General features: G+C 39.2%; 1 protein-coding gene across 2 annotated transcripts; it reads left to right on the top strand.

Moving 5' to 3' along the window:
• Positions 1-2,503: 2,503 nt before the first annotated feature.
• Positions 2,504-17,442, top strand: LOC120475433 (uncharacterized). Of its 2 annotated transcripts, XM_039666127.2 has the most exons (4): positions 2,504-2,738; positions 6,164-6,303; positions 10,309-11,283; positions 16,957-17,442. In XM_039666127.2, the coding sequence occupies exons 2-4, from the start codon at positions 6,246-6,248 to the stop codon at positions 17,151-17,153; spliced, it is 1,230 nt and encodes a 409-aa protein (XP_039522061.2). In that variant the 5' UTR covers positions 2,504-2,738; positions 6,164-6,245; the 3' UTR covers positions 17,154-17,442. The 2 variants fall into 2 exon arrangements, with proteins under 2 accessions (XP_039522061.2, XP_088985290.1); XM_089129164.1 differs by lacking the exon at positions 2,504-2,738 and having other exon boundaries at positions 6,041-6,303.
• The last annotated feature ends 5,952 nt before the right edge of the window (positions 17,443-23,394 follow it).

Here is a 23,394-nt window from a genome sequence, read left to right on the forward strand (position 1 = left end):
CCTTGTTATAATAAATAAGACGTATATAGTAAACAATAGATGATCATGACGGAGGCGACAGCGTGCAAACTGGACTTTGGTCTCATGAATAAAACCTCAAATGCCTAACCTCAAACAGAAATATATAGCTATCTATAGCCAAACCAGAAATATATAGCTAGACTATGCATCTTTGAAAGCAGAGGTAGACAGGAGTCAAAGGGTTAACCAGCCTAACCTTATAGTAGCCTACTGTTATTCTGCAGCAGTCGGAGTGATCGAAACTGTCGGATGTTCATTGCTGAATTAGGAGATCGTGCAGTCATGCATCAGCTATCCTTTGGAAGTTATGAAGCAAAGAAAAACGTTCATTTTGTTGTTCATTCTGTGATGTAATAAAAAATAACGTGATCAGATCACATTTGATGAATGTTTTTTTTTTTTTCCAATTTAGTTTAGCGATGTGGGTATGACACAATCTAAAACACATGGCAAAAAAGCATAGACCAGACTCGAACCGGAAGTTGACAACCGAAGTCGTCGTCATGGCAGCGCGCATTGTTTAGAGCAGAAAAAGGTGGATAGCGCTTACAATAACCACTATTTGGGGCATGATTTTCATAGAAGCCATTGGTGGTTGAGAAAAGTAACCATTTAAGTTATTTACAGTCAAGATCTAGTCAGTTTTTATAACAGAACAATCATTAATCTAGAAAACCAACCATCCACTGGGTGTCTGACTCAGGGGCTGTGTCCGAAATCTCCCACTTCTCACTATATAGTGGACTATATAGTGAGCTCGCCATTTTGTAGTGCTGTCCGAATGTATAGTAATGATTATTATACCCTATATAGTGCACTCAATGTATCCCTACATAGGGGGTAGGGAGCAGTGGTGGAGATTTCGAACACAGCCAGGGTGTCCTAAAACCTGTCTGATGTCGATGGTTCCACACTCGTTGATGGCGCTGCTGAGATGGATGACGAAGATGCTGCTGAGAGGGATCACATTAGCCACTTTCCGACCAAGTAGTTACAGGAACTTAGTTATAGGAACTGTCCACTTCTAAACAGTTCTAAGAACTACTCTCCCCCAAACTCGGTTTTGCTGCTTGCGTTCGCACTGGCCAAGTGGCCATAGGAACCGGTAGGAGGGTTAACGCAAGCCCGGCGACGGTCTTGCGGCCACATACAACAACAACAAACCAGCATGGAGGAGGCTATTGCAATGTTCCTATTCTGCCTTGCCGGGACCTTAATAACGGAGAATGAACGGCGGCGTTTAAAGATTATGCTTGAGTTCTGTACAGAGAAACACTGAAGACGAATGCTCCAGCGTAATATGATAATAAGTAATATGATGGAAGAAGATAAAAGAGCTGAGCGCAGGAGGCAAACAAAATGACGGGTAAGTTTAGCTAGCATTAGCAATTGGCTGGTTGAATGCGTTTGTCTTAATCCTCGTTGTAATGTTTTGCAAAAACACACAGCGTATGGCAGACAGCGCGCTACAATTTCCGTGTTGACAGTGGGCATGGCTTATAAGTTGAACCAATCAACGTAGATCTAGGGAAAGGGAAGTAAAAAAGTCCTCGCTCTAGACTAGGTACTGAAAGAGTTATAGGAACTACGGTCTGAGGAACTAAAAAATCCCCAATTTAGTCCGGTCGGAACGCGAGAAAAAAAGGGTTATAGGAACGTTAGGTTCTAGGAACTGCAAAAGTCCCTCCGGTCGGAAAGCAGCTAATGATGCACTGAAGCTACAACGGACCGCCTTCCTCATTTCTATGTTACACATGGAAATGTAAAAGTAAATTAAACAATCTAAAAGTAAATATATGTGGAAATAAATAAATCTATAAATAAATTAATGCATAAATAAGTTAATATAAACAATAAACATAAGAATAAATCTATAAATATAAAAATAAATCAATAAATAATTAATTTAAATAAAGTTAAAACGATTTTTTAATTTATTTAAAAATGTATAAAAAAACACAAAAATGAATTTGATTAAAAATGAATAATTTATTATATCAAGTCGTTTATTCCTTTTTTATTTTTTTATTAATATTTTTTTTCATAAATTTCTCACATGTATTTAAACATTTATCACATTTATTTATCCATTTATTACATTTATTTTTCCATTTATTCATTTTTAATTTCTGCAGGAAATTTTCTTGGTCCTCCATACTATGGAAGCACTTTGACAGAGGTGCGGACTACACCCTTCAACTACAAGGGTGGAGTACTGCGCTTTAGCCAATAACAGACAGATCTGAGGCACTTCAGCCAATAAAAGACAGATCTGAAGCGCTTTAGCCAATAACAGACAGATCTGGAGCACTTCAGCCAATAACAGACAGATCTGAAGCACTTCAGCCAATAACAGACAGATCTGAAGCACTTCAGCCAATAACAGACAGATCTGAAGCACTTCAAGCCAATAACAGACAGGTCTGACTTGGGTGCAAAACCAATCAAAACTTTCTGTTCGGTTGGGGGGCGGGACGTTCAAACCGCGCGTTGTTGACATTCAATCACTGGCGCTCGTGTTTTGTCTCAGTATCGCGAACGTTTCAATATTTCAGTGAATGTAAGTGAGCTATGCTAATATTCTGATTTTAAACGTGAATAGCAACACCTGAAATACGTAATCCCATTGATAATACCAGAGCACTGAGCAGTTAAAGGAAATAAAAACTCGGCTCATAACATGGACGGAGTTTTTGCACTGACGGAGGAAGAACAATGTAAGTGTCTAAAACGCATTCACAGCTCAGTTAAATGATAAGCTTGCCCTCTTTAACAATACAGTTAAACTGCAGTAAATGTATGAAGCAAATGTTGTACAAAGCTGAAAAAAACTCAACAACAGTGAAATACGATTGCATGATTTATCTGTCAATCAGAGGCATGTAAAAGTGTAGTTCGTTACCATAGTAGCAGGTCTCCCAGAACATTATCGGTATCAGTATTTAACTAATGAACGGAAAAGAGTATTTAATGTTAATCCGTACCTCACTTACTTTTTTGTTTGTTTGATTGTTTGTTTGTTTTTTTACTGGCAATTTTTTATACATAGTAGGTATGTGGACAAAAAATTAAAACTCAACAAATAGACAAATGGATAGCATATGTGGAAAGACCTGGGTACCCCCTTTAAAAAATAAATAAAAAGTAAATATGTCAAGTATGATGAAAGTTACAAACATGTATTGTCTCATTTCTAAGGTGAAAACAATAGAATTTAGTGTGAGCGAAAACAAGTCGTTTTTTTAACTTTTTCAATATTCAAGATATCTTAATGAAATTTTCTGTGGAGATGGGTTTCATATAGTTATTTGGATCTAACGTGCCGTAATTTAACACACATAAAGACTGATTTGGCCTATCTTTTATTGTATTTTTCTGACAAGCAGTTGTTGAATATACAAATAATTGAATGGAAAACAACGATCCAAGGAAAATGATGTATCCTTAAAGGGTTAGTTCACCCAAAAATGAAAATTCTGTCAGTATTTACTCACCCTCATGTTGTTCCAACCCCGTAAGACCTTCGTTCATCTTCGGAACACAAATTAAGATATTTAGGATATTAAAATCGCTCCTGCATACAGTCCATAGGCTTCTTGAGGGACTGGCTCTTGCTGTCCTCGAAAAGTAATTGAAGACATCGTTAAAGTAGTCCAAGTGACTACAGGGGCTCAATCTTAAGTTTATCAAACGACAAGAACACTTTTGTGCGCAAAAAAACAACAAAAATAACGACTTTATTTCAACTATTCACTTCCTTCTCCATAAGCCTATAGTCCGTTAACGTAGTGTGAATGCGTAGAGCTACGTCACACGTAGGCTCACTATTGGTCGACGCTGGTCATGTGTGTGTGATGCGTGTGACGTACAATAACAGAAGCTTACGCTATTAAACTAGTTAGCTGACTCGCGCAGAGGGAGAAATAAACGAATAGTTGAAATAAAGTCGTTATTTTTGTTGTTTTTTTGCACACAAAAGTGTTCTCGTCGTTTGATAAACTTAAGATTGAGCCCCTGTAGTCACTTGGACTATTTTAACGATGTCTTTTATGACTTTTCGGGGACGGCAAGAGCCAGTCCCTCAAGAAGCCTATGGACTGTATGCAGGAGCGATTTTAATATCTTAAATATCTTAATTCGTTTTCCGAAGATGAACGAAGGTCTTACGGGGTTGGAACAACATGAGGGTGAGTAAATACTGACAGAATTTTCATTTTTGGGTGAACTAACCCTTTAATTTAAAAGATGGATTTTGGTTGATTCATGCTATTTCCAGTTGTGTAAGAATATACTAACAAAACTAACACTGGTGGAGGAAATAAAGTGGAGGAGACCACACATGTTGATTGTAGCCTACACGACGCCCTGCATTTTGACAGCTCTTCTACAGGTAACGTTCAATGTCGGTCATCATAAAAAAAAGTGGGGGAGTTTAAATGGCCACGAAATTTTGTACAGCACACCACAAACATGTGACTAGAAAAAAATGTAAAACAAATGTGCAGTCGAAAACCCTAATGATGTGATTGGCTAAAAATAATCAAGGATTCCCACAGTGAGAGTGAGTCAATAAAAACAGCGCATTTGAGGAGACCCGCTCAGAGTTATTCAGTAAAATCCGGCACAGAGATTTGGAACACAATGGCGGCCGCTATTTATTGATATGTCCACATACTGTACCTATACATAGGTGACTGAGCACATGCTTTTTACTCAAATATAATACACTTATGCTATATTGCTTGTATGTTTTGAAGACACTCGTAATGAATTTGTAATGTCCTTGTAACACAAATAAAGTGCACCTTAATTTATCTAATCAACCATGTAATTAGTCCCTACAGGCATTTACTTATAGTATATATTACTTAAAGTATACTTTTTACATAAGAGTAAGTATACTCCAAGTTGTTTCAATTTAGCTCACAAATGTACATTAAATAGCTACACTTAAAGTTGTGCTCTACAACAATTAAATTACAACTAAAATATACTTAGTAAAAAAATATTTGTTCTAAAATAGCACACTTCAAGTTAACTAATTATTAACTTATCACTTAAATTTTTCTGGCAGTAAGTAGACCTATACTTACCATTTTTTATCCCCATGGGTAGAGCAGTTTTACAGGCTTTTGTCATGTATCCTGACTCAAATAATGTGCTGAATGGCTTGTTGAATGACTGTTGATAGTCTGAGACTCATCAACATTAACAGATCTGCTGAAAACTCTCTAGATTTCATGACAATAGTTCCTGTTTTCACCTCATTTATTATGCTGATGTCTTCAGATCTCCTGTAAATTGTCACTTAAATCTCATTTCATTGGTGTCATCAGACTGAGGGGATTTGTTGCTTAGCATCTTGTTTGTCTTTTATGCTTTTAAATGTTTTTCTTACAGTTCTTTACTACTTTTCTAGATATATGCCATTATTTTTTTTTAAAGAAATCAAATAATGTTAGAATTAGAAATAACAATTGCTTTACGATAGACAGGCATATATATATATATATATATATATATATATATATATATATATATATATATATATATATATGTCTGTCTATCGTAAAGAGAGTTTTATTTCTAATTCTAACATTATTATATATTTATCTGTGTGTGTGTGTGTGTGTGTGTGTGTGTGTGTGTGTGTGTGCTTAAATGTGCAGAGTAGTTTGATTTTATTATAGTGCAGCTCCAACATACTTATTAATTTTCAGTGTAATACTTTTGCCACTATCTTTCAAACCACTTTTTTGTTTTTTATCATTTAAATATAATTACATATAGTATAATCTCTTATTCTTTTATAAGTTTTTAAAAAAAGTAATTATACTTAAAGAATAATTGTTATGTAATGCTGAATGAATCCAACATTATTTCACCTATTTTTCTGGCATTTTGTTTTCACTAAAGTTGTTTCAAACATTAAACTTGCATTTACTGGGTTTTCTATGTATATAAATAAATAAATTTAATATCACTCTAAAATTAAACTTCTGGCCTTTGACCCTATTAAAACAAACTCAGTAAGTGATATATAATTTTGATTTTGGCACATCAGCTCCTCCCACAGCAATTACATCATCAGTGAAGCTCCTCCCACTTTAATTCCCCTATAAATGCTGTAAATTCCCATCAGCTGCAAGTGAAGACGATCATCAGAGCATCAGGAAGAGCTGAAATCTGCAAAGACTGAGTTTATTAAAGAGGACAGTAAGAACATGAGTGATCTAGAACCCTGCAGAATGAAACACACTGAAGATCCTGAAGAACAAAGAGGTTGGTGTTTATTCTTCATTCATTCATGATGCTGGAGAACATTCATGTTCACGTATCTCAGAAGATTAAAGTATCTGAGGTTATTTCAGCCTTACACTTTCTAAGCTTTAATATTCACAGGCACTAGTCCGTATCTATATCTGATTTGTACAGCCCTTCTTTTGATTTATTCATAATAATAATCGAATGTAAAGAGTTTTATCTCTAAAAACTGTTTAGCGTATAATGCTAGTACTGGGGGCATTTACTAAGTAAAAAGAAATCGCTAGTTTATACCACTAACAAGGCTCAAAATAGCCCCACACTAACACAGTAACATAATGAGGGTCCATACATGCAAAACAGAGCATTGAGAACTTTGTAAGTGTACAGACCGTTTAATAAGAAGATACTTTATAAAGACAGTTCACTTCGTGTATACAGACAGGAGCCGTCTTAGAAAATAGTCTCGATAAGTCGATCCCCGAACGCCGTTCATACAGTTCAGATCACTCAGCAGGTCGTTCGGGGATCGACTTATCGAGACTGTTTTCCAAAGATGGCGCCGCCTGTATACACAAAGTGAACTGTCTTCATCAAGGTTGGCTCTACACAAAATTAATCGACCTCTTCTTGATGTGATCGTTTTTAGGAAATTTAAATCAAGACACCGATCTGTTTTCTACAGGTAGTAGCCTATGCATTTCCGTGTCGAAGGCATCGCTAGCTAGCAAACTGTAGACTGTAGTAGGCTTGCTACAGTAGTCGGTGTTACTGGTGTTAAGTCGCTACACCGGTTTCATGACATCACCACTGTGGTTGGCATGTGAAAAAAAATAAATAAAAAAATTTAAAGCCTTAAAAATATTGAACGCAATTACGCAGTAGTCGTTAAATCCTGCCTATTAACACACACACACGACCCACAGAAAAGACGCGCATTGGTATCGAGTTCTCTTTCGGGCTTGAACAAACCATAACACACAAATTATGCAAAAATGTCCATAAGAGCAGTATTAAACGAACGTAGAGATTTTTGAGAAAACGGGACGCGTGACAGATCGCGTCTCTGTCAGCAACGGCTGTCCGAATTTGCTCACTCGTTTTTACTTACTCCTTCTCATTCACTCCTTCAAGTGAACAGTATTAGTGGACTAATGTAGGGAATAGGCCTAGTAAATGAGGGTTTAGGGGGCGATTTCGGATTCAACCCATGTTCTCAAGCAGTGAAAAATAGAGGACACTGACAACGCGTTGACAGACAGGACCGAGCAGGTAATATTTAATATGAAACAGTCTTCTTTCTTTCAGTCTACTTTCAAATTTGGTCAGTCAAAGAAAATCAAACAATAAATAGGCCTACCGTTTTGTGGCTCTTTAATGTGTCGTGACAGATTGCCTGATAAAGCCACGTTATTCTATAACTCTCCTGACTGCTTTGTTGGACAAAAATGGTGGATTTTCAGATGGTCAGATCACATGTCTGTCAATCAAAAGTTAGTTTTGTTTTCAAACTAGCGCGTATTCAGGGCACAATAACAACAGTTCTTTCCCGCACTACCGCACCGTTATGTATGCCCGTGAAAACGTGCGCATTTTACGTTTGCCTTTAAATTAGCGATTTAAAAGCCCCCGCCGGTGACACCGGTATTACCGGTGTTGTCACACGTCGATTAACCGGTGAGAAAATATCCTCACCGTCACAACACTAGACTGTAGTAACTAATAGTACTGACAGTAACTCGCGATTGAGCGGCGAATGCGCTCTATTGTTAGGGGAGAGATCAGCCTCAATGGCCTGGCCTCAGTGCGTCATCAAGTAGGGGCGTGTCCACGAGCTCATGGGCTCCAGTGCGTCATCGAGCCCCGTTTTAGCCCAAAAAAAAAACGTAAAATAGCAAAGGTGAAAAACTGTTTAACGGTCTAACTCTGTATTTCAGTACTTCACAGTTCGCTGTCTTTGTAATATGTTTTAGCAATACATTTATAACATTTATAATGTGTTTAGAATTTTTTTGTAGAATTGCCTTTACAGGGACTGTAAATTAAGATATAAATGACCAATAATTGGCGTTCCACTTGTGTTTCTGATGTCCCACGTTCACATGCGAATGAATGGGAGTCATTGGGAATTAAAGTTCTAGTGTGACTGGACTGTAATAATTAAAAGGTTTTAAGTGAAATAAATTAAATATCAATCTAAACATTGGTATCAACATTACAACCAGTGGCGCCTCCAGAAATTTTTCGTAGGGGTGGCCAGATGGGGCCAGTTAAAATCTTGGGGTGGCACACCAAAACTACAGTATAAACCATAATTTCAGAATTGTTTTCTACTGTTGTAATAAACCAGCCTGTAGAAAACTATCAGAAAGACTTAAGGAAACTCCTACTGATATACTTTGGTTTATTGTGTAATATTTAATGTTACTAATGATATTAGTAGGGCCCAACTAATATATATTACATTGTATAATGATATATATTATATGATATATAAGGGTCCTTGCCCCACAGCAAATTTCCAGATACTTACATAATTGTGATGAATTTAATCATTTTTAAGTTATTAGTTTGCAGTGTAAGATTACATTTAACACATTTAAATATTACATAAATGTATTATGAATTTTTAATACACTTAATGAGTGTATACATCAGCAGCAAAAAGTAATTATTGAAAAAATCTGCACAGTAATTTTATAAAATCTAAATATGTTAATAAAACAAATTACTATTAGTTCTCTTTTAAAATTCAATCAGGCAATCATGTCACAATTTTATATTTATATATTAATGTCAAGAATTCAGAAGTGCATAGCCTAAACTACAAATAAATTATATACAATTAAATTATGCTTATTTAAAATGTATTGAGCAGGCTAGGTATAACAAAATATATTGGCTTTTAATAATATTTCAGTGCGCAAACCCATGATTACATGAAAAACAGAGAGCACACAGCGTGTATGCGCATCGCGGGTGCAGAATGATGTGCTCAAAGCAACATGGAGTCACAGAGTGCAGCAGCACTGCGCTTCATAAGTGTGCATTTAAAAGCTCATGTCACAAATCGAAGAAATGTTGAGCGCACAAATCCAAGTGCGATTTGTTCCTTTGTTTCACAGTTATTGTGCGTTTGATGCCGATTCATAATCCTTGTGATATGTATGTGTGATCTAACAGAACACGGTAGTGAGTCGTTTAAAAACAGCAACAAACTCCAAGAAAATAAAGTAATTTTATGCGAATATACAGACTTTTATCTACAGATCATGCATTTATAATGTCAATATATCATATTGGAGAGAGTTTTACCGTGCATCCAAGAGGCGCGCGTGCTGTTTGAATATGAATGGAGAATGATGACAGCCGCAGAGGAGGGAAAACGAGTCTATACTTTAATGATGTAAATATACTTCTGTTCTGTCCCTCACATTAAGCTATGGAATGACTTCAGATGACTTTGTCACCCAAACTGACGTAAAAAAAGCGGGAGGTGCCGAAAAGCGCGCTGTTTGCATCCCTGCCTGTCCGAACGTGGCAAAAACGCACCTAAAAGCTGCTATAACAGTATACCATTTGGCACTTAAAAAGCCCGTCACGACACATAATTCCCCGTCTTCTTTTACTTAAGAATATTTTTGACTTATTTATAAAATGCATAACTGATGCTACAAAAATTAATACTGGCCATTGGGGTGGCCAATGGGGTGGCCATTGGGGTGGCCAATGGGGTGGCCAATGGGGTGGCCAGGAGTCGGCCACCCCCTGGTGGCGCCATTGATTACAACACTATTGTATATGCTATAATGCAAATATTACATTGGATAATTGTGTCATTTGATCAAATGTATTTAACAGTTCTTACGAAAACATGGGATTTGTGTCTATAACATTTAAAAAAATAATTATTAAAAGATCAGTGTACCTCATTTATGGAAATGACTATTTGTTATCCTTTAACTTCATATTACTTTTGTTAACCTTTTTTTTGTACTGACAATCAAAATTCTTTCATGTCAGACCCGATGGAGGAAAGCGAGGAGAGAGAAGAACTGAGTGAAGTGGAGGAAGAAGGAAAACCCTCTAGTTGCTCAAAGACTAAAAATACATTTTTGAAGAAAAGAAGAGCAAAAAAATCTTTCACCTGCACTCAGTGTAGAAAGAGTTTCACAAACAAACATAGTTTTGAGATTTACATGAGGATCCACACTGGAGAAAAACATTACAAGTGTTCACACTGTGACAATAGATTCAATCAGTCAGCAGAAGTGACAACACAAGAGAGGATCCACACTGGAGAAAAACCTTACAAGTGTTCACACTGTGACAAAAGATTCAATCAGTCAATACATCTGAAAGCACATGAGAGGATCCACACTGGAGAAAAACCTTACAAGTGTTCACACTGTGACAAAAGATTCAATCAGTCATCATATCTGAAAACACATGAGAAGATCCACACTGGAGAAAAACCTTACAAGTGTTCACACTGCGACAAGAGATTCAATCAGTCATCATATCTGAAAACACATGAGAAGATCCACACTGGAGAAAAACCTTACAAGTGTTCACACTGTGACAAGAGATTCAGTCGATTAGGAAGTCTTAAAACACATGAGAAGATCCACACTGGAGAAAAACCTTACAAGTGTTCACACTGTGACAAGAGATTCAGTCAGTCAGCAACTCTGAAAATACATGAGAGGATCCACACTGGAGAAAAACCTTACAAGTGTTCACACTGTGACAAGAGATTCAGTCAGTCAGCAACTCTGAAAACACATGAGATGATCCACACTGGAGAAAAACCTTACAAGTGTTCACACTGTGACAAGGTATTTAGTCGATCAACACATCTGAAAACACATGAGAAGATCCACAGCAGAGAGAAGCCGCACACGTGTGATCAGTGCGGAAAGAGTTTCTCTATTAAAACTCACCTGAAACAACACATGATGATCCATTCAGTGGAGAAACCACATCACAGCAATCACGGTAAGTAGTTCCCCAGCTTACAGACTTTTTTTTTTAATAAGAACGTTCTCCAAATATTCAGAATGTTGGTTCTGGGAACGTAAATTATTTCCAGTTTTCTTGAAGTTAGAGGAATGTATTTTAAAAGGAATAATGCTCCTCAAACGTACTTTCAACAATTTCAATTTAACTTAAAAATTCTACGAACGTTGATTTGTAACATTCCAAGAACATACAAATGTCCAGTTTCCTAAATGTGAAATTGACCTTTCCTCGAACCAGATTTGATTGGTTTAAAATTACTACTGAACTCATCAGTGATCTTGACTTGATCTTTTTATTTCACAAAGTTTCTCTCATTTGAAATGTCACATGATTTAATGTTTCTTTAAAGGGCCTTTTCACACCAAGCACGATAACTATAAAGATATAATTCTAAAAATCGTTCTTTATATCAAAGAATAACAGAGTTCACACCAGAGCTATAACGATAAAGATATGAGGAACGATATCGTTGGGATCACTTTCAGAACGATTTTTTTTTCCAGCTGTCCAACGATAAAACACTGACAACCAATCAGAATCGCGCATTTAAAATGGCAAATGACATTGCAGAGAAGTTAATCGTCGAGGTACAAAAAAATCCTCCACTCTTTGACAAGTCACCTCAAATTACCTCAGGTAGGCTATCCAGCGCTAGTTGACAACATTGCTGAAGTACTAGTCGATGATTTTATATCCCATCATTGACTTCGTCAGCTAAATCCACATATTACACTAGACTTGCTAGATTCACTGTTTAGATGTGCTCCCAAGTCCTCTCGTCTTTTAAGGATATCGATCGTGTTCCCAAAACAAAAAGCTTTTAGGTTACTACAAGCAGTAGCGACTGAAAGAGAGCGGATCATGTTGGAGTTAGAGCTTATTGAGGTGGAAAAACAGTTCATTTTAGTGAAATTACTAAAACTGAAAGGCAGAAATGAGAGCAGACGTCGGAGGAGATGGTACGTGTGGAAATGCGTGAGAAGGTACGTGCGGAAATGCGTATGAGGAAATACGACGCTACCAAGCCGACCAATCACAGATCTTGCGGTCCGCGTCGTCGCGATGTGTAGTTACATTTTTGAGGAGGTGCGTGTCAGGCTACGGCGAAGTGTACGCGGTATGGGACCTACGCCATACCTACTGCGCGCACCCTACGCAGAAGTATAAATTAGCCTTTAGTGTGAACGGGCCTTTAGACCTGATGGGAGAACCAGAGAGAAACCTTACACATGTGATCAATTCGGGAAGAGCTTTATGGATAAAGGAAACTTTAAGAAACACATGAGGATCTTCATTGTCTGATACTGATGAGTCTGATACCTCTCTGTATGGCTTTGATTATGAGGCGTGTCTTAACCGAACCAGGGAAAAAAAACTGCACTCAATTGGATAGTCGGTAGATCTACAACCAATCAGAGCAACGCAATAAGTCAAATACTTTGCATAGCACAGTTGTCGACTACAGAACTTACTTATTTTAGAAGTAAAATAACGAGTGTTGCTTCTTTTACTTGGTCCTCCATGAGTGCGACCAAAGGAGAAACCACAACGACCACAGGCTTTTCATTACGTCCCATCTTCTTAGCGACCGTCAGAGCCAGCTGATAAGTTACACTTTTGCCGAATCATGTAGGAAGGACGCCAAAAATATCTTTCCGGTCGACAAATGCCTTGATTGCAGTTCTCTGTTTGTCTATTAAAATTAATGCGCTGTCGATTTATTTAACAACAGACGTGATCTATACATCTCAATTCTCCAGCTGCAGTCATCTTTGAGGGAAACCAGTTAAGCACTCTTTGATAACGTGATGATTACGTCCTTGCAGATCATCTGTCCATTGTTTAAAGCCCGCGCTGGCAATTTGATTGGCCCGATCTTTTTTTGCCTGATCATAATTACCCCTCAATGGATCGAGTCCAGACCGAACTTCCCGACCAAAAAATGTTGTGTGCAGAGTTCGGATTGGCATCCAGGCTAAGTGAACGTGTCTCAGGCTCACGTCTGCATGTCTCTCTTATCATATGCCGCTTTTCCATTACCAGTATGGAAAACCTGCCTCGGCTTGACTCAGCTCGCTTTTCGCTTCGTTTTCCATTGCATACAGTACCGCCACAAATAGTACCCGGTCGTCATAGTGGTGCCTTTCGTACCTCGTTGCCCTATCAAGCTTTGCTGGATCCTCTCTTCAGCAACCAAACAAAAGAAAGTCTGCACCTCCTCGTTTGACCACGGCGTATTCTTCCGAGTTGTCACAATAATAGTGTAAGTGTAATGACTATCTCTGGCCAAACTATTTAAAAATAGCAGGGTTACTCTGGATACTCCATCTGGCGTGTGTAATGATGTGAATGGTGATGATTCTATCTGACCAATCAGCAGTCGGCATTGTTTTCGCGTGACATGATTTTAGTAACGCCTTAGCTCACTCAGAACCTCGCTGGAGGTGGTACAAAAAAGTACCCGAAAGCAGGTACAGGTACAACTTTTACACAGTGGAAAACCAAACAAAGGCGAGTCGAGTCGAGCTGGTACTGTGTAGTGGAAAAGCGTCATATAGGCTTGTTAATTCTCCTTTATCCTGGGGCCGTATTCACAAAGAATTTTATCTTACCACTAGGAGTACTCCTAAATCGCACTAAAATATTTTAGCTAGGAGTTTTCTCTTAAAGGTTATTCACAATGCCTCTCAGACCTACTCTTAGTAAGGAAAAATGACAACTCCTAAACTAAGAGTGAGTCATCGTTGCTATGGACGACGTCAATTCTCATGCACGAGGTCCCGTCCAAGACAATATCTGATGGCTGACACACTTGGAAGGACACTCGGATGGACACACTTATAACCCAATGACAAGCAGCTCTGCGTTGCTTTTTGCCTAACTATTGCAGTGACTTTTGATCTTGCTTTGATTTTGTTTGGACATTTTCATCATCCAGTGTGTACACTTACATGCTCTTCAAAAAACCCTCTCAGAGTCACTCCAGCAGAGTGAAAAACATTAGAAAAAGATTCGATTTAAAAGCAGGAGGAGTCGTAAACTCTTCAAACACTCCCGCAGGTCCGATCAGTCCACCCTGCTCCGATGCATCTCGAACAAGCCTTCCATCACCAATGGCGGTTGTTGCGTTACTATTTATGCTCATGCCTTTGCAAACCTACATCGGTATCCAAACATGGCGAATACAGCACGTTCGTGCAGCTGGCCGTAACTTGCATTAACGGAGATTACAATCGAGCTGCTATTAGCATGATTAGCTGCTATTTAAAAAATGGCGGTTACAAGTTTCTATTCGTCTTGTTTGTCAAGGTAACCCCGCCCCCAGCTGCTGACGTAAGCGGTTCTTACTTCTAGACCAGCAATGATTTGGTGTTACTTAAGAACCACTTTTACTGGTTCGGAGCTGGTGCTTTGGTGGTCGAAAAAAAAAAAAAAGAACCGATTTGAAACTAGGCTCTGACTCCGAACCAGCACCAGCTCTGCCTTGGTGGAAAAGGGGTATGTGAGACACTGAGCAAGACACTTAACCCCTAGTTGCTCCAGAGGCGTGCGGCCTCTGACATATACAGTAGAGATCAAAATTAGAGAACAATTAAAAAACACTTGATTAATTTCAGAAATGTTGTTACTTCATTGCTTGAAATTTGAAGGAATATTCACTATTGGTATACCCTTGTTCTAATTGCTTTTTTCCACAAAACAAGCAAGGTACTTCAACAAAAACCTTTATTTTGTGGAAAACACAGCGATCAAAATTAGAGAACCATAACCATTGCAGCACAAAAGAAAGCATTACAACTCAAATTTGAGGCTTACAGCAGTCAAAATCTAATAGGAAGTGTAGAGGCCCTTGCTTTGAATGACCTGAGCACATCTGCGGCCACAAGACATCACTAGATTCTCACACAGCTCTGGTGTGATCTTGGTCCACTCTTCTTCCAGTTTTTCCACAGTTCAGTAACTGTAGTGGGTTTCTTAGCCATAACTTTATCACCAAGGATTTTCCAAAGATTTTCAATCGGGTTTAGATCAGGACTCTGGGCTGGCCATTTCATTATTTCAATTTTCTGAGCTTCAAGGAACTGCTTTACCCGTTTTGCAGTGTGACACGGGGCATTGTCTTGCATTAAAATTGCAGGCTGATTGGGAGATGCTTGCAGGAAAGGAACCGCATGTTGCCGAAGGAGGTTCTGATAAACATTTGCATTCACCCTGCCATGTAGCTGTATAATAGGCCCAACTCCTGTGGCAGAAAACATCCCCCAAACCATGACACTTCTTCTTCCACCCCTGACTGAGTTCTTTACGCACTTTGGGTTCAATCTTTCCCCAATTTGACGCCGAACATAATGTTTCTCATCGGACCCAAATAAATTGAACTTACTTTCATCGCTAAAGTGAACTTTTGACCAGTTCTCCTCGGTCCATATGACATGTTCCTCAGCAAAGTTTAGTCTAGCCTTTTGATTCTTTCTGCTGATGAGAGGCTTGGTCACTGCAGAGTGAGCTTTCAGTCCAAATTCTCTTAAACGACGAGACACTGTATGTCGAGACAGATCCTTACTGTGTTCAGCTCTGAACTGGCGAGCAATTCCAGCTGCAGTGTTGAACCGATTCCCGATTAAAAGTCTCCGCATCTTCCTATCCTCTCGTGCACTTGTCTTACGTGGACGACCAGCCTTTTTGGGGGACTTGAATGAATGAGTATCTTTGTATAGCTTCAATATTCAAGAAATCACAGATTTGGAACGACCAATTTCTGTTGCAATAGCTGAAAGGGTCATCCCTTTGACCTTCATCTGTGCAACCTGGTGTCGTAGGGATTCAGTCACCTTAGATCGGCTTGCCATCTTGCAAAGTCAGTTAAAATTGGAAAGTTTGCTGCCAGTTAAATAAGGTGTAGCAGATAATTAAGGAAATTAGCACCAGGAGCCACATTAAACACCAATAACTTGGAGGTATCTGAAAGAGTTCTCTAATTTTGACCAGAGTTATTTTTTTAATTTACTCGTTTAAGTTTTATATATTGTAGTTAAATATATTTAATTTATGAAATATGCTAAAACTAACGTCCCTTCTGCTCCTTTTAGGTTAACTCTAACTAGGACTAAGCAGTGACCTTGAAATGTAGGAAATTGTATGTTGTTCTCTAATTTTGATCTCTACTGTATATCAATTGTAAGTCGCTTTGGATAAAAGCATCAGTTAAATGAATAAATGCAAATGTAATGCTGAACTGGTGCAAGTCCTACTAAGCAAATGAACGAAGGTTGAATTACTAGTATGTTGATCATGTTACTAGTATCATGGGAATTAAAGTTTTATAGTTTGACTGGACTGTAATAATTAAAAGGTTTTAAGTAAAATAAACTAAATATCTATTAAAACATTGGTATCAACATTACGACACTATTGTATATGCTATAATGCAAATATTACATTAGATAATTGTGTCATTTCATCAAATGTATTTAACAGTTCTTACAGAAACATGGCATTTGTGTCTATAACATTTGAAAAATAATTATTAGAAGATCAGTGTACCTCATTTAGGGAAATGACTATTTTGAAGCTCTTTTTATGTCATTTAACTTCATATTACTTTTGTTAACCTTTTTTGTACTGACAATAAAAATTCTTTCATTTCAGACCCGATGGAGGAGAGCGAGGAGAAAGAAGAACTGAGAGAAGTGAAGGAGGAGAGAGAAGAACTGAGAGAAGTGAAGGAGGAGAGAGAAGAACTGAGAGAAGTGAAGGAGGAGAGAGAAGAACTGAGAGAAGTGAAGGAGGAGAGAGAAGAACTGCGAGAAGTGAAGGAGGAGAGAGAAGAACTGAGTGTCAGCTAAACGAATAAATGCAAATGTAATGCTGAACTGGTGCAAGTCCTATTAAGCAAACGAACGAAGGTTGAATTACTAGTATTTTGATTCTCTCAGGTTGCGGTCAAGAAATAGTGGCTAATGCTAGAAATTTTGGACTCCATTCATACTCTGTTAATTACATTACCTTTTCTGTCACTGTTTGAATGAATGTATATTTTCGTTAGATTAGTTTATGTGTATTAGAATAGTTTAATAAAGTCTTTGTTGATTTTACATACAATTGTCTTGTGCTGTGTGCTTACAAGTTACTGCCTTAAACTGTAGATTTTGTTACCTTGCTCGTAATCAGTGATCATAAATGTTATGATATTATTACCGTAGGCCAAGCGAAAATGTTATGTCCAGAATTAATAAAATACCCTAATCTCTAGTTTTGCCCATACAAAGCATGGGCCATATCGGCATGTTGTCCGCCCATGATGTTACCTTACTTTGGATGTGGAATGGGAATTCGTTGAATGTTGCCATTCCAAAAGCCATGTTTACACCACTATTCATCCTGCGCCGGAAGTTTTTGGCAGAATCAGGAAGTAAACCGGAAGTGCCCAGGAAACTTGTCTATATTACAAAGATGGATGCCGCCATCGTACATCACTCCCTCGAAGCAGCTGTTTTTAAGCGATTTGAACGTTTCCTTTTTGTGAAAAACCGAGCAAAGAATAACACTCGGAGATGTTTCTCCGCCGCTCTGCATACGTCATCTCCTTCATCGCTCTGATTGGTTTTAGGTCTACCCGCGACGTCTGTTGGTGACGCCCCTCTGGAAATGATTAGTCTATGACGCTTTGCCAGTGTAACGGAGGCCAGCTAGTAGTTGCTGTGCGAGTAAACCTTGTTAGAGCGCCTGACTCTCATGCTGGAGACCCAGGTTCGAGGCCCACTCGGAGCGGGTCGAGTGGGACCCGGATGTAGGGGTTACATTGGTGCCGTGACCCGGGTGAGGTTTAGGGGGGTGAGTGTAACGTAGGCCAGCTAGTAGTTGCTGTGCGAGTAAACCTCACTCCCCTGATCTCAATAGGCGCTCTAGTGACAGACGCTAGAGGCTGCAGTCTTTAGCCTCCTTGTTAGCACGCCTGACTCTCATGCCGGAGACCCGGGTTCGAGGCCCGCTCGGAGCGGGGCGAGTAGGACCCGGGTGTGAGGGGTTACATTGGTGCCGTGACCCGGATGAGAGTGAGGTTTAGTGGGGTGAGTGTAACAGAGGCCAGCTAGTAGTAGCTGTTCGAGTAAACCTCACTCCTCTGACCTCAATAGGCGCTCTAGCGACAGACAATAGAGGCTGCAGTCTTTAGCCTCCTTGTTAGCACGCCCGACTCTCACGCCGGAGACCCGGGTTCGAGGCCAGCTCGGAGCGGGTCGAGTGGGACCCGGATGTAGGGGTTACATTGGTGCCGTGACCCGGGTGAGAGTGAGGTTTAGGGGGGTGAGTGTAACGGAGGCCAGCTAGTAGTTGCTGTGTGAGTAAACCTCACTCCTCTGATCTCAATAGGTGCTCTAGCGACAGACGCTAGAGGCTGCAGTCTTTAGCCTTCTTGTTAGATCGCCTGACTCTCATGCCGGAGACCCGGGTTCGAGGCCCGCTCGGAGCGGGTCGAGTGGGACCCGGTTGTAGGGGTTACACCAGACCATATCTCATTTACAACTGAGAATGGTCTGGTTTTAACCAGCCTAACAGAATGTTGAAATTTCATATAAAACATTAGCAGTCTATTTTGGATTTTAAAAAAATGTATATCATAGGCCTCATGTTATTGTGACAGATAGCAAATTGGGAGTTTAAAAATACAATGGGTAGAATTACGAACAGTCAAGGATCATCAAGATAAGAAGATGCAAGTGACAAAAGTTTAATAGTCACAGAAAACATTAAGCATCGTCAAACATGATCAATAAAGCTGATCATTTCTTCACATAGAAATCAATTAAATTTAACAAGCTCATGTTGGTGTGCACAAAAACCCAAATATGTGTTTTACAGCCAGCACAAACTTGACAAGAGGAGAAGTGTGATGATAGATGTAGTGTGTGTGGGTGCTGCTGAGGGCTGTGATGTCACAACTCTGTCATTCAAGGGCTGGACTCCTCTGAAGATGTTGGTCATCAGAACTGAAGGGCTCCCTTTGAAAAAGGTAGTTGTGCTGAAGCGGTTGATCTGTTTGGAGGAATAAATTCAACTGAGTGGCTTTTAGGTTTTAACTGAGCATGTGAAGAATGTTGCCATCCATTCATAGATGAATATGATTTTTTTATGAATTTCTCTACTATAGAGTCGCCTTGACTTACCAAGTCCTGACTGACTTTGATGGGATCTTTGAACACAGTCCAAATCACAGCTTCAGTGCAGTCGGGTATGGTAAGAGAGCCTTGGTACCGGTAATACTTAGTCCTGTTCACTCCTTCAAGCAGACTGTCCATTGTTGTTTGATTCATGACGTTTAATGTTGAACTAGCTAATTACACACACAAAAAACATCAAGAGGGTGTAAAACTACTTGGCCGTCTTCAATTTTGTGCTAATTTGTTGTTTTTATAAGAGAAATGAACAAAATATACCAAATTGTTAATGGTGTGAATTGCAAGATTCATTCTGATAAAAAATGTTACGTGCTTGATACTAGATGTATGGTTGCATAACATTTAAGTGAGATATAATTGCTACAGCATGTGCAATAAACGGGAAAAAAAACGATAAAAAAGAATAAGGTACAGTACCAAGTACAATTTATCAGAAAAAAAACGCATTATGAACAAGTTACACAACAATATAAATAAAATAGAATACAAACAAAACAAGTGTCACCAAATTGAAGAGATGATAAAAAAACGATTCCCGTAACTGATAACCCAGAAACCACAAAACTAACTCTTGAAATTGTTGAAACAAAACCGAAATCTACCGCGTATTCAACGCTTAACATTAACTACGCTAACTAAAACTAAAAAAAACAAAAAGATCACTCCTAACCTAACTAACAATGAAGGTATGTTTGCAAATCCTGTAAGAACACCAATCGACAGAACTAGAAAGTATATTACTAACAATATTTTCGTGGAATGTTGCCATTCCAAAGCCATGTTTACACCACTACTCAGCCTGTCAGATCTGTCAACATTGTTGTTCCAAACCCTTTTATGACTTTCGTTTTATCCGTGGAGAACAAAAGAAGGTATTTCTCCATGATTTGTGTCCGAATGCCATTGCTGATTTGTACCCCACGGGTTGCAAAAACAGCTGAAACATCTTCAAAATGTGTTTCAATGTGGATGCACATAAAGGTGAGGAGTGACAAAGTCTTCGTTTCTGGGTAAACAATCAACAACCAACTATTTCTTTACCTGGAGAAGAGATATTTGTCAAAAAGGATGTTAGGATATCCCAACTTTTTGGTTTGTTTTGTTCATTGGTTCCCTGTTGGTTAGGTAAAAACACTTTAGTACTAAGGCATGAATATACTTTTAGATTTGCGCTTCCCTCCCGATATAATAAATGTGCTTTTGCTCACCTCAATAAAGAAACCAAGAACAGCCACTCCTGTGCTGTCTTTAGCAGCAAGAGCAGCTTTCACACTCCCATTGTATTTTGAATGGACATTCACAATGTGCAGCTGAGAAACAGAATCAGATGGATAAAAATAATGCATTTGGGACAATGAAGTGCATGTGCAGGGAAAATGTATTCATACCTCCATTGAGTATCGTTTGCCATCCACAGTGTGTTCGGAGCCAGGCGAGGAGCTGCCGTTACCCCAGTGGATATGGAATTGTTCAGTGTTGTATAGACCTGGAAGATCACCTCCTTGCACTGACATTTTATGATCATCAAGGCCGACCACCACTGTGAAGAAAATGGGCATTTTAGAGACAAGATCCAGGACATGTTGTGCTCAGTGGTGAAAGCAAGGTTCCCAGTGCGCAGCGCTGCTTACCAGATTTGCCTGTATTCGTGATTGACTTGAAGGTGGAGTTGTCATCAAAACCAGTGAAGTTAAATGAGCTCAGGCTAGGATTTTCCTGAACACTTGCAGTCACGATATTAATGGGAGATTGCCTGGATCCATTGCAGGATTGTGGATAAGTTTGAGGCCATGTTGAAAAATCTATTACAAAACAGAAGATCTACTTCAGAACAAGTTTTAAACACGTATCATTTTATAATAAGATCCATGTTAACTTTTATGCAGTGGAATATTTTATAATATAATAAACCACACTTACTGCATGATGGCTCGTGATAGCACCATTCTGTTTAGGTGTAAATGAAAGCATTAATACATATAACCAATGAAACACCAGAACTTCCTTAAAAAAGTTTTAAGTGCTTGTTTTAATAGGAGTTTAGATATGCGAGTAAATGAAGTTGAACTTGAGTTACTCACTCTCTGAAGACTCCTCACTGTGGACGGAGGGACACAGAAGAGCAGCAAGGAAAATTACCAGGAAGACAATCATCTAAATCAAACAAGAAATCATTACAATGGTAATCAATGCTGTGAACAGAATAAGTAAATTGAATATAATATGAGAAATGAAATCAATCAGAATACGGTAGTTAAGGTCTTACTGTACCTCTTCGATTGGGTTCACCTGTCGATATTCAGGAAAATGATGAATGGCTTCGTTCTCACCTTATATACTCTTTCCAGCCCTACATTCCGATCAAACTCATGTTATCACATTGCTAAGTGTTTATTCATCATACTTTCCAGTTGACAGCTGTCAGTACTTGAAACATCACATTGGTACCTCAGCATCACTCCTCAGGGCATGTTCTCGAGCACAGTTCATGATTGTTATTTTCCTTTCCAACCTTTAAAATGTGTCTGTCTGTCAATCTGTCGATTTGGGAAAATAACCTATGATAAATGTTTGTCAATAGCAGTGTGTGCCGCACTCTCATCCCGCTCTGTCGCCAGACCCCTGGCAGAGCAGGCCCCCGTGGAACGCTGGTAGGGTGACCACCTGCTAATAAGCCCAAGGGGGGACATGGGGTATGTTTCTGAGGGACAATGTGGTACACTGTTTGGCATGGCGGTGCCCCCACCTAATGGGCAGACTCACTGGTTTACCCATTTCTAGCACATACCACCTTACATGGCATATTAATAATGCCCTATTCCCTAAACATGTGTAGTTGCTGATATATGCTCATGAATAGGCCAACCAATGTGTATTTTTTTTCTATAGCCAGCAGCCATATCACCCTGGCCTGTAGCCCAAGACTGGTTGCCCACTGAAGTTAAGCAGGGCTGAGCCTGGTTAGTACCTGAATGGGAGACCTTCTGAGAAAGCCAGGTTGCTGCTGGAAGAGGCGTTAGTGAGGCCAGCAGGGGGTGCTCACCCTTACCCCTTTTCCACCAAAAAAAGAACTGGTTCGGAACTGGTGCTGGTTCAAAGTTGGTTCGGAGTTGGTTCAACTTGCGAACCCGTTCAGAACCTGTTTGTTTTTCCACTGACTAGAGCGCCCGGGGAACGACGTCGTTACGTCACTGTGCACGTCGCTAGAAACGCTTGCAAGTACATTGCTTTGGGATTATCTCTAACTCGTGTACCAAGAAAACTTTAAAAACAATCGAAATATGTAAGTCTTTTAATCTTTTTGTTTGATATGTAATCTTTTCTGATAAGTTATGTACCCCTGTCTTGTGTCTTTTTTCTTTCCATTTATTTGTTCTATTTCGTGACAGTTTTCTTCTTTGCTTATGTTTCAAATAAAAAAATAAAAAAATAAATAAAAACGCTTGCGTGTTTCTGCTGTTTCTCCTGGCTTTGGGATGGTCAGAAAATATGTTTAGAACACATCTAAACCCGCCCCAGCCCCCGACGTAAGCATGACGTGGTAAAAGAACGGTTCTAGTCCAGCAAAGAGTTGGTGCCGCTTTGGAACCAGTTTTCCCGGCCGCGAACCGATTCTTTGGCTGTCCAAACACAAAGTACTGGTTCACGCGCAGGCACCGGCTCCGAACCGGCTCTCAAAATGCTTTGGTGGAAAAGGGGCTCCTGTGGTCTGTATGGGTCCTAATGCCCCAGTATAGTAATGGGGATACTATACTGTCAAAGAGCACCGTCCTTCGGATGAGACGTTAAACCGAGGTCCTGACTCTCTGTGGTCATTAAAAATCCCAGGATGTCTTTCGAAAGAGTAGGGGTGTAACCCCGGGATCCTGACAAAATTTGCCCAGTGGCCTCTGTCCATCATGGCCTCCTA

The sequence above is a fragment of the Pimephales promelas genome, chromosome 3 (assembly GCF_988280905.1).
Source record: "Pimephales promelas chromosome 3, fPimPro1.hap1.1, whole genome shotgun sequence".
Taxonomy (NCBI): domain Eukaryota; kingdom Metazoa; phylum Chordata; class Actinopteri; order Cypriniformes; family Leuciscidae; genus Pimephales; species Pimephales promelas.

What these genes read in the sequence shown, in the direction of transcription:
- LOC120475433 (XM_039666127.2), top strand. Translation starts at nt 6,246, where the DNA reads ATGAGTGATCTAGAACCCTGCAGAATGAAACACACTGAAGATCCTGAA. An exon ending in AGATCCTGAAGAACAAAGAG is followed by an intron (nt 6,304 to 10,308) that starts GTTGGTGTTTAT and finishes CTTTCATGTCAG; the next exon opens with ACCCGATGGAGGAAAGCGAG. An exon ending in ACCACATCACAGCAATCACG is followed by an intron (nt 11,284 to 16,956) that starts GTAAGTAGTTCC and finishes CTTTCATTTCAG; the next exon opens with ACCCGATGGAGGAGAGCGAG.